Genomic DNA, 12,808 nt, shown 5'->3' with positions numbered 1-12,808 from the left:
CGAATTTTGCATATCACGCAAGCGATCGTGAGCTGATCGGTTTTGTAACAAAAGTGCCCATCCCCGGGAAAATTATTAGATGATACGAACGCGACCTTGTACTTTCATAAAAGCCGCGAAGATGATAAGGTTTCCATAACCCATGGAAACATCACCTGGTAGTGTAATCAAGGGCGAGACCCCCTTCACGTGAACTTTCTCCCTAGACTCTGTTATTGGAGAAGGTTAACATTGGAAGACGTTACTTAATTTCCAAAACCAAGTATCTTAAAAAACATGAAATTTAAGTATTAAAAATAGTAATATAATTTGAAATCATTGATATTCTGTTTCGATAAATGCCAAAAAAACTAATACCAAGTACCCACCCACTCCCAATATCCTAGAATATCTAAAAGTGCTGTACTTTTCTTCCAAGGCCCCTAAACGTTCCCTTAAATCTGGATTTTGGAAATACTCTTCTAGGTCAGTTTACAAATTGGTTGAAACTGAGGTCAATTTTTGGTATCCAAATTATCCATATCATCCAATAATCAAAAACTAAGTCAGTTTTTTAAGCTATTTCAAATTATCCATATCATCCAATAATCAAAAACTAAGTCAGTTTTTTAAGCTATTTCAAATTATCCATATCATCCAATAATCAAAAACTAAGTCAGTTTTTTAAGCTATTTCAAATTATCCATATCATCCAATAATCAAAAACTAAGTCAGTTTTTTAAGCTATTTCAAATTATCCATATCATCCAATAATCAAAAACTAAGTCAGTTTTTTAAGCTATTTCAAATTATCTATAGTCAGGGAAATTTAAAATGGTCCCAAAAAGTAAGGGAATTTTAAAATGACCCCAAAAACCAACCCGGCAAATAAATGTTTGAAAGATGTATTAAAAAATACATAATTAACATTTTTCAAGATTTTACCACAAAACATAAATTTACTCTACAAAGATGGTCAGGGAAATTTGGCAATTTGGTCAAGGAAAACCTGGAAATGTCAGGGAATTTAATTCCGGAAATTTTGTACGAACCCTGAAAATCTAAGTCAGTTATTTTAGATAATTTATTTCAAATAAAAGTCTTAATTTTATTTTAAATTGATTCCTATTTTTGTACAGTGAAACGTTTTTCCCCCGAGGTCAATTTTTGGTATCCAAATCATCCAATATCAAAAACTAAGTCAGCTATTTTAGATAATTTATTTCAAATAAAAGTAAGTTAATTTTAAATTGTTTCCTATTTTTGTACAGTGAAAAGTTATTTTCCCTCGTAAGTCTAACATACGCGTGAAGTGAAGTTACCTGATTTTGTAAGTGCGGCGGTGAAGAGTGTTCGATGTGAGACTACGCGGTTGCCACGACGACGCCACGTTTCTGCGGAATCCCCGCAAAGGCCTCTCGCTTTCGGAGTCGTCCCTTTTTGTCGCTAACGGTAGATGGAAACCCCAAAGTTTAATTGGGTTGGGCTTCCCCTCGCCTCTCCACCAATTCGTTATTTTTTGGCGACTCTTTTGATCTGAAATCGCGTCCACTCGCCCAACTTCTAACACGGATATACACTTAAGTTAATCAAACGTACATTTAGGCACGTTCGTCGTCCTCTCAAACGATTCGCTCGCCTTTATTTGGACCAAATTTCTCAATAGGAACCGTACAGCCACTCGAACTTCTTTCGCTGATTCCGCTTCAACCCGTCCAGGTTTCTTAAAATAACTTCAGGTGGCTGAGGAAGTTTAGTTTGCGTATATGTTACACTTATTGTTACATTAGCGCCGTCGAAGGTGTTAAGAATACCTCTAGCTGAATTCCCGGAAAGGTTTTTAAACCGTTTACCACGGTAATCGTGTAAGTAGCGCGGGAGTCTAATTTTTGGTTACAGAATGGATGGAAACGGTAATTTTGAGTTCGGGATTGGTCGGGAATGGATATTCTCTCTGGTGGCAATACTTTGAAAGGGTATGGGAATTTATGTAATGGTAAGAAATGGGGTGGTAATGAGAATTTCGATAATGGTAATGATAATTTCGATAATGGTAATGAGAATTTCGATAATGGTAATGAGAATTTCGGGAATGGGATGGTAATGAGAATTTCGGGAATACCCCGGGGTGGTAATGAGAATTTCGGGAATGGGGGGTAATGAGAATTTCGGAATGGGGGTAATGAGAATTTCGGGAATGGTGGGGTAATGATAATTTCGGGAATGGGGGGTAATGAGAATTTCGGGAATGGTAGGGAATGGGTGGTATTGAGCATAAATGAGATGACAATGGATATTGTTGTAATGGTAACGTTTTACTTCTAATACAGCTCTATCCCAACATATTTTGTCAAGCGTTAAATTCTTAGCTGTTAAAGAATTTTGTCAAGAAAATCAGTTCCTCAGAATTTTAAGAAAATATTCCCCTTCAACTAATAACGCCAGTCCAAAATTGAAATGGATATTTTTTAAAAATAGGAAGGTCTGTTTTTTTCTTTCTTGGAAGTTATTATCGGATGAATTATTTACTATTTAATAACGATAGACGCTAGAAGAAGCTCTTGTTCGTCGAAGCATACACATCCATAATTTATGGCGTCTAGATTATTTTGGTGGCAATGGCGGCATCCCCCTTTCCTGGAAATTAATAAATATGTTTTGCTTCAATTAACTGTCGATTGGTATTCTCGGTGTAGCTTTTCCAATTTTTCAATACTATTCATATCGATTTTTGTCTCCCATCACCAACTTGTTTTGGAGGGTAGTTCATCGGCCTTCTTACGCAACGTCTCAGACTAAGTCTTATATCCCCTCCCCTTAACCACGCCCCCCCCCCATCTTCTACGTCATTGAATTATTAAAAAAAATAACTTTTTCGAAACATTTTAGCAGGGTTGATGGTTTTTTTAAATCGAAAAAATTTATTTGATTTAAATCGGATTTTTATAGATTTGATTTGATTTTCGGTTTTATTGATGTTTTGTGTATATTTTTCTTGAAAAAATCGTCATTTCGAAACAAATAACTTAATCTTTATTAAATTTAATTTTCTCTGACTTAGAATGTTACAGGGAATTTAAATTTTAACTTTAATATTTTATTAAGGTAACAATTTCACTTAAGTTCCGTGTTAAATTCTGTTATTATAAGTTCTTAAACGTTCCTGTCATTTTTGTTAATTCTAACGTTACAATTGTTTTTAGTTAAAACACAAACTGAACCAACAAAATAGATGTTAAAGTAAATTCATTCATTTCTGATGAAACTTTTAGAGTGGTTAATTTTCCGGAAAATTCGGAAAAATTTCCGGAACATTTTCCGCAAATCGGAAAATTAAAAAATTGAATAATGTATTACTTTTTAAGGGTTTTTATTCTAGACTAGTCTAGAGGTTTAGTTTTATTTTTGGATTCGAAAAAAGTAAACGAACAATATTATTTCAATCATGGAACTAAAACCTTTTTTTCGGAAAAATACGGAAATTTTCCACTTACAACTCAACCAATTATTAAAACAAATTCAGTTGAAAAAACCCTGAATTTTCACTTCATAAGTACTTAAACTCCATTAAAATAAAAGGAAAATATAGGATTTATCTTATATTTTCATGTAATTTTATAAAGCATCTATAAAATCCTATAAATCTACTTCAAATTCCCTTTAAGATTTTTTAGTTTTCAGTGGTCACCCTGCGTATTAAACCATTTCTAAGCAGTTTGGGTCCAAGTCAAATATTATCTGTAGTGTAATCCTATCCGTCTTATGTTGCTTTCCAAATTTCGTTTTCGAGATGAATATGAATTTAACTCTTTATCTAATTTGCATGACTTAAATCTTATCGGGAAGACATTCGAGAGACTCGTGCAACTTTTCGAGACTTGTACATCTCCAATGGCGGGTCATTTCGAGTGCGTGGTTTAGCGTCGAACGCGCCCAGGCCAGCGCCTAGCATTTGCCTGATAAGCGATATCACGGAAAATATAAATGCGAATTCAATAAAAGAAAAAGCGTTTCTGAGATTTTTTTTCGGTGCTCAATAAGGCACTCTAAGCCTTATCTGCTAATCCCGGAAAGGTTCAACGATACTTGAAGATCTTGAGTCACGCGTAAATTAATAATTTCCTGCCTCCCTTTCAAGAAGCTGGGATCATGGTTCGTGCAAATATATATTTATGTAAATTTAATATCGAATCTTTTACGACTACAGATTACGTTTATCTGATTGCTAAGCGCATTTACAAGCTGTAGCAACGATTATTTGTATTTGATTTTAAAACACTGAGCAAATCAACTAAACTTTGCTAAGGTATCGATTTTGCGCTAACAAGTAAATAGGTGAAGATTGTTTTATAAAAATCATATTATTCGTTAAAGGTTTTAAAAAACGGATTAAAAAATATTAAAAACTATGTTATTTGCGAGAAATCTTTTAAATTTCTAACAATTAAAAAAATTAAGTAGCAGTAGAATATTTGATAAAATAAAAATTTCATTATTCTTTATAGGATTTAAAAACAATAAACTTGTTTGAAAGATTATTTGCAACTATTGACCCATGAAAATTATAACAAATAACTCTAATTGAGAGGCGTTGATTTATTTTGAAAGGTTTTATGCGGTACAGTAAATTAAAATTAATCCTAAAAACACTTATTTACTAGTTAAAAACTAAATTTAATTTTGGTACATTTTCCTAAATTTATTGAAGCATAATTAGGAGATTTAAATCCATAATTTTTTAACACTTCTAATAAAATTATGTTAAATTTGATATTTTTTTCTTGACAAATGGATTAATAAATTTAGTGCAGCGGTATAGTAAATTAAAATTAATCCTAAAAAAATTATTTACTAGTTAAAAACTAAATTTATTGAAGAATAATTAGGTGATCTAAAATCTATAATTTTTGAACACTGTTCTAATAAAATTATGTTAAATTTGATAATGTTGTCTTGACAAATGGATTAATAAATTTAGTGCAGCGATATAGTAAATTAATCCTAAAAACACTTATTTACTAGTTAAAAACTAAATTTAATTTTGATACATTTTCCTAAATTTATTGAAGCATAATTAGATTTAAATCCATAATTTTTTAACACTTCTAATAAAATTATGTTAAATTTGATATTTTTTTCTTGGCAAATGGATTAATAAATTTAGTGCAGCGGTATAGTAAATTAAAATTAATCCTAAAAAAATTATTTACTAGTTAAAAACTAAATTTAATTTTGGTACATTTTCCTAAATTTATTGAAGCATAATTAGGTGATTTAAATCCATAATTTTTGAACACTGTTCTAATAAAATTATGTTAAATGTGATAATGTAATTAAACTCCTTCCTCAAAATGTCCGTAACCAATTTTCGTCTTTATGTTCCGGTTTGATATTTTGGCGATGGCAAATCAACGCAGTTTCGCGCGTGGCACAATTTTTCGCACGATCATCTCTTGTTTCGTCTAGACAAAATCTAGACGTTTATAATACATAAGCGGAGGACGAAGATTTCTTTGCCGTTAAAGAAATAGAAGGGGCTCTCTCTACGCGGGTGACTGAACTCGCGGTCAGATAAAAGGGGTAACCACCGCCGAGCCAGCCGTTTTCGGGACTCAACCCTTTCCCTACCGGTCTCGTCGGCTGCATACCCTCATTCTGGTTTTCGCCTGTCTCCCTGTCGCCGCACTCTAGGTCAAAAAATATCTCTACCGTCTAAGAAAATATACAAAGAATTTAAAAGGGTTGATACTATTGCTGTGTGAGTAGTGGTTTTAGGCTATCGAGTATCGAAGTTTTTTCATCGAGTAATATTGAAGTCGAGTAATCGAGTACTTGATTAAGGCGAAACTTTATCTTATTCGAGACGAGTAACTAAAAAAGACTTCGAGTAAATATTATTAACGAGACAGGTTACTTGATTTTATTGGTTTTATTCAAGCTAGGAGCAACAAACACAGCACCCCACACAAGGAGAACGCAACCCGTCAAAAGTCATGCATTTTCTCGTGTACATTTTTCATTGGTTAGACGCTTTAGCGCCTGCTGCCGTCGGAAGGTGAAAATTCGGAAATTGTCTTCCCCCCTTTCCGTAAAACGTTCAGCGTAAAGGCTCGTCCAATGAAATTTGTACACAACACTGCGTTAGCGTGTTTACAGGCTAGCGGCGTTTGTTGCTCCTTGAATCAAGAAATTATGAAATTAAATTTTAAAGGAGTATAAAGTAACTTTCAATGCTGAAATATATTCCTTTAATTTAAATGAACCACAGTTTCCACAACTTTGTAAGTACCGTTTATTGCCCCCCAAAAAAGTTGCAAAAACCCCTCTTTGAACTTTGAAGCAACGAGGATAGAAAAAACAAATACTCGACGAGTTTAGAGAGCAGTTTATTCGAGTAATCGGGTACCCGAATTAGCGTTTTTTTGGTACTCCGTAATCGACGAGTATTCTCCAATTATTTATTCGACCTCGACCTCAAAAAAGACCGAGTACCCGATGACGTTAGAGTACTCGCACAGCCCTAGTTGGTACATTATACTACCATTCGACACTGTTTGCGTGCTAAGGCTGGGAACGCGTGGTATTAATTGTAGTAGATTTTTAGCTCTATTTAGGATGAATATACCTAAGAGTATTCGCCCCGCGTTGAAAATCGATTTGTGGTTTTTAGAACTAGTCCTAATTTCGTCTGTTATTTTATTTTATCGCGTGGTTTCAAATTTGAACTGGTTTTAGAACGGTGAAAATACATTTTTTAAAGCGGTTTCAATACAATTTTAATTACTGAAATGTGTGTTTCGGACAGTTCCTGAACTTCCTGTGTTCCCAAAATGTCACTTTTTTATTAGTGAAAAGTCTATGACAGGGGCAAGAAGTGACTAGTTATAAATTATTGCAATAAAATGATATTAATAAGGAAAAATAAGTAATTTCCACCAAAAGGGTTTTTCTTCAAAATATATATTTATTATTTGACTAAAATAGCCCAAATCTGAAATTTATTTTACGACAGTATTTTGTAATTTAAAAAAAAAATATTTGCCATATTAGCCAGTAAAGATATTATTTTTAATATCAGTATTTACCACTTTTTGCCACATTATTTGACACCCGTTATTTACAACTTCGTATCACTGAATAGTACAGTAAGTAAACTCAATCATCACTGAAATTGCGCTTTTAACACAAAAATAGATAAATAAGTCTTCGTTGCAAATTACCACAGTTATATCGAATCTACAATTTTCCAAGATGGATTCTGATTTTCACCAAAAACTAATAGATGTGATCCACTGCTTGTAAACAAACCAACACCATCAATTTCAGTCAAATCAGTTAAACGCTATGGCAGCTATAAGCTTGAAGGATATAATTTTCATCCGCCATTTTCCAAAATGGCTTTTTAAAGACGACAAAATATTTGAGAGCGGTAAACAGTCTAGTTTAATCGAAATGCCAAGTTTCGTCTTGTGAGGTCTCGTTTAATATCAAAATTTCCCCTTTCGTAAATATGTTTACCAACCCTCGTAACAGGATCATATTATTGAAATATACGCGAAAATCCGGGAAATATTCGAGTGGTACCGTAAATTATAAATTTTAATGTCTCCCGGTAATTGCGGTATCACTTAAAAAGCGTTTTCCCATTAAAACTCAAATATTCAGCAAATATTCAGTTTCATTTTCTACAGAAATACATTTTCTCGTAACGTAAGAGCTCGAAAATAGAATAACTACCACACGCTGAGAGCCCGGTTGCCGTAGTTACAAAAGTCCCTCCAAGGATAACTCCACCCTGCCAATATTCTCCTCTATTAAATATGGCTACGTAATATTTTCGCTCACCCCTGGCGGCGGAATTTTTCATTCCCGCCTTTAGGCACGGGAGTCTCATCCAGCGCTAAAAATAAAACCTCTCTATCTCTTACGCGAAAAAAAAAACGAATTGTGGAGAACCCAGGCTTTAGTCCCTGAAGTATTTTTTTATCTTTTATTTTTTTCCTGTAAAAAAAAAGGATATTTTTTTCTCGAGGGTTGTCATCTTTTTGGTTATTTGTCATAGTTGCTTAAGTGAAGATTATGAAATCTACGTAAATGTTGTCGTAGCAGTGAATTTTTAAATTTCACCAGCAACGACTTAAAAACTGCTTAAGCTATAATTATTAAATTTTACTGACGTATCAGGGTTGCCACGGTACCTGGAATTCCTGGAAAAGTCAGGGAATTTGAATATGGGTATAAAAATCAGGGAAAAGTCCGGAAATTTGTCTAAAAATTAGGGAAATGTCAGTTAATTTAATTTCGGTTGCAAATAGGAAACTTTTACTAAAATATAGGTTAAAAAATACAAAATCTTTGCACAAAATAAGTCGGAGAAAATCTCCGGAGATGGTCAGGGAAAAGTCAGGGAATTTTATTGTGAAAAAATGTGGCAACCCTGCTATATATAATTTAAATAATTAAATAAATAATACTTAGGAAAAATATATCGTGTTCCTTTCAAGAGATGGCGCTTTAGACCTAATATCAAGATGGACCCCGATTCTTCCTTGCGTAAATCGGCTCTTGACATTATTTGTCAATATTAAATTTTAAAATGCGTAAAATTTGATTTCGCGTATTTGTGTCCATTTGGTAACTCAATGAGAAGATAAAGAACTGTGTTTCAGTTTAGTATTTTGCGAAAGATACCGACCTGAGACACTATTTACTTAAAAAAAATAAATTCCGCTGTTAAGTGCTGTGCAACATTGTAATTGTAGCGTCGGCCAACTTGTTATTGTTCTCTTTCGTTGAATCCTTGGAAGCCGAAGCGACGGGGCGGAAGAGGTTGAGGGGGGGGGTATCAGGGGAGACTCTCCCCAGACGCGCGTCCGCTCCCCCCCCTCCCTTTCAGTTCCTCTACAATTTTTGGCTTTCGCCGTCTCAAGCAAACCTTCGTCATTAACCTTCCTGTCTCGAGACTTTTTTTATTTTATTTTTTTACCTGCCTACCAAAGATTTCTAGAGTCTCTTACCGTATTGAAAATTATATACTCGCCTATCACGCTTATAAAACGCTCGTGTCTTACATTTAGATTCGATTCGATTTGCTATTTAAGATAAATAGGATATTTTAGACGCGTAAAAACGGTCTAAGCAAGTATGGCACCGCCTCTTATTAATTATAAGAATCGCACTTAATACGGCTAACCATAAGAATCGCACTTGATACGGCTAACCATAAGAATCGTACTTGATACGGCTAACCATAAGAATCGCACTTGATACGGCTAACCATAAGAATCGCACTTGATACGGCTAACCATAAGAATCGTACTTGATACGGCTAACCATAAGAATCGCACTTGATACGGCTAACCATAAGAATCGCACTTGATACGGCTAACCATAAGAATCGCACTTGATACGGCTAACCATAAGAATCGCACTTGATACGGCTAACCATAAGAATCGCACTTGATACTGCTAACCATAAGAATCGCACTTGATACGGCTAACCATAAGAAGCGCACTTGATACGGCTAACCATAAGAAGCGCACTTGATACTGCTAACCATAAGAATCGCACTTGATACTGCTAACCATAAGAATCGCACTTAATACGGCTAACCATAAGAATCGCACTTGATACGGCTAACCATAAGAATCGTACTTGATACGGCTAACCATAAGAATCGCACTTGATACGGCTAACCATAAGAATCGCACTTGATACGGCTAACCATAAGAATCGTACTTGATACGGCTAACCATAAGAATCGCACTTGATACGGCTAACCATAAGAATCGCACTTGATACGGCTAACCATAAGAATCGCACTTGATACGGCTAACCATAAGAATCGCACTTGATACGGCTAACCATAAGAATCGCACTTGATACTGCTAACCATAAGAATCGCACTTGATACGGCTAACCATAAGAAGCGCACTTGATACGGCTAACCATAAGAAGTGCACTTGATACGGCTAACCATAAGAAGCGCACTTGATACGGCTAACCATAAGAAGCGCACTTGATACGGCTAACCATAAGAATCGCACTTGATACGGCTAACCATAAGAATCGCACTTGATACGGCTAACCATAAGAAGCGCACTTGATACGGCTAACCATAAGAATCGCACTTGATACGGCTAACCATAAGAATCGCACTTGATACGGCTAACCATAAGAATCGCACTTGATACGGCTAACCATAAGAATCGCACTTGATACGGCTAACCATAAGAATCGCACTTGATACGGCTAATCATAAGAATCGTACTTGATACGGCTAATCATAAGAATCGTACTTGATCGTACATTCGGTGATAATTTTTGTTAATTGTCGTACTTATTACTTAAACCATAAACAACATAATAACAATAAGATTTTTTGTGTCGCTTCAAAGGCCTAATTAAAGACTTTTGATTGTAACGAAATAAAGCTTGAATAATCTACACGGGTAACTTTATCGCGCTAATAGATGTATCCTAGATTTACATACGGTACTCGACAATAAATGAGGGTAACTACTTTCCTACGTCTGACTAAACCCGCGGTTAAATTATCTTCACTACTAATAATCGTCAAGGTTATTTTCGGATAATTTATAACCTTTATCCCAAGGTCCCAGTCTTTGAAAAGTAATATTTGTCCTTTTTTTAATTCAATTTAAAAAGCTCGTATTTATCTAATCATTTCCTTATTAGGCTTAGTTTAGCGTTTATAGTGTCTTTTTCTCTCCTCAACAACAAACGAATCGCGCGGCCATGTTGAATAACAGAAATCTCCAAACCTTGGTCTTATTAAAGCGCCAAAACAATTTGACGACAATCCCGCATTTAGAATTCCGCGTAAACCTTTCTCAAGCCCCGGAGTTTGTCAAGAAAAAGTGTCGAAAACAAGACCAGTGATTTATTACGCCTCCACCTTCTGGCCTTTCGGCCCCCCCGCAAAAATATCTTTAATTTTATCTCTGGGAATTTTAGTGGAAGGGTCGCGAATCAGTGGCGCCATCTCTCCCCGGAACAGGCAACTACATCAACAAAGCGTTTATATTTCCTAGCATCGCGGTCTGGTTCTTGTTGCTATTCGCTGGTTATCAGAGGATCTGGCTCCTATTTAAAAACCATTCCCAGTAGGCGGCAATTGGCCTAGTTACGTAACACATACGAGAGATATTCTCTAATCTATCGTTTCCTCACTAGCTTCTTCCCCTATTAACCCCCCCCCCCTAACTTCCACTCTTGATAAGCGTATTTATTCAAACAATTGAAAGTGCTGATAAATATTTTTTGTATTATATTAATATTTTATTTTGGATGCTCTAATTTTTTTGAACGTTTGGAGTACGTCTAGGTTTTAATCTCGTTTTAATTTTTGCCCCCCCCCCCCTCAATGCTGAAATAATATTGTTTGGGGGGGGGGTGGACGCGCTCCTGCGTAGCTATCGTTAAAGGGCGAATTGGTGATTACGACGAGGTCATTTTGATTAGGTTGGAGTTGGAGTGGCTTGTCTAGCACGTGGTCATTATCGTATCGTGTCTTCTTAACATATGTATAGACTACTTAAAAAAACTACCGTGGTGAGACTAGCAGCTGTTACATTCCTCTACGAAACACACTGATATTGGAGGATTGTATATTGATTATTCATAATCATTATGAATAATTAATTAATGGAAGTCTTACGGTATTTATAACATTATTAATGTTATAAATACAGGGTCCCCAGAGATCCTATAATTCCTATAAAATCCTATATTTTCGAAATCTTTCTATTCAATTTTTCTTGTTAGTTAAACGTATCTTAACCTATTGCAGGGCCACCAGAGGTCCTATAATTCCTTTATAATCCTATACTTTCAAAAATGTCCTATAACATCCTATATTTTTAGCAAAATCCCCCAAAAGTCCTATAATTTTGATATTTTGCCCATTTCAAATCCAACCACTCAGTTAAATTGCTAGATTTAGCTATAGGATACATTCCTATACCAAGTCATTCTAGTCTATACTTTTGTTATTGTTAACATGGTTAGCTACTAGTATATTTTTGTGATAAAATGGTTAAATAGTTTCTATTTTTAAAGTGAAAATAAAAGATTTATTTCTCTAAATATAGATTTTGTTTTTAAATGCATAAAGTTAGTAAATTAAATAGCATATGTAGTCCTATAAAATCCTATAATTTTATAAAAATATTCCTATAAAGTCCTATATTTGTAGAAATATAATGAGCAATGAATGCTATCAGGAATCTATACCTCTACTTGGAATGCTTATCCGGCCGTATCACGTATGGTAAGATCACTCTGACGGCTTTGGCCCCGCCTACGAGAGAAAAAATCCCCTCTGCACGCGCTCCCCTCTCACGTTGATAAGCATTCCAAGTAGAGATATGGATTCCTGATGCCATTTATAATTTGCGTCTGAAAAATAAAATATTTGAGTGATATTTGTGGAAATAAAACTAATGATTGTGTATTTGGATGTTTATTCAGGCGGAATCGTCTTCGGAAGAAGATTCTCGGTGCAGCGTGGGCACGTCGAGCCCGCCGCCGCTGACCGTCGCCAAACGATCTCGAGGGGCGGAGGAGCAGCAGTGTCTTCCCTTCACCTACCCGGGCATGGTCAGCCTGGACTCGGCCACGCTCGCCGCCTACTGGTACAACTCGCCGTGGTCTCGGCTGTCCTCGGCCATGAACGTGTCCGCCTTCAAGCCCTGGAACACGACGACGGCCATTAGCAAGGACGGAAAACCAGTACTCGTCAACCTACCTGGAGGCGGCTTCATCGCGGACAGGTAAAAGACACTTCCTCTTTGTCCATTCTCCGTC

The 12,808-nt window shown here is 35.5% G+C and overlaps 1 protein-coding gene across 1 annotated transcript in view; it reads left to right on the top strand.

The window, feature by feature from the left end:
* Positions 1-12,808, top strand: part of Snoo (Sno oncogene) — a 111,656-nt gene that overhangs the window by 61,404 nt on the left and 37,444 nt on the right. The window contains exon 3 of the mRNA XM_090159745.1: positions 12,473-12,774. Within this exon, the coding sequence (XP_090015871.1) occupies positions 12,473-12,774 (302 nt within the window). The remainder of the gene's footprint in view (positions 1-12,472; positions 12,775-12,808) is intronic.

The sequence above is a fragment of the Leiobunum rupestre genome, chromosome 10 (assembly GCF_980474605.1).
Source record: "Leiobunum rupestre chromosome 10, qqLeiRupe1.1.hap1, whole genome shotgun sequence".
In the NCBI taxonomy this organism is placed as follows: domain Eukaryota; kingdom Metazoa; phylum Arthropoda; class Arachnida; order Opiliones; family Sclerosomatidae; genus Leiobunum; species Leiobunum rupestre.
This window is presented reverse-complemented; position numbering and strand designations above follow the sequence as displayed.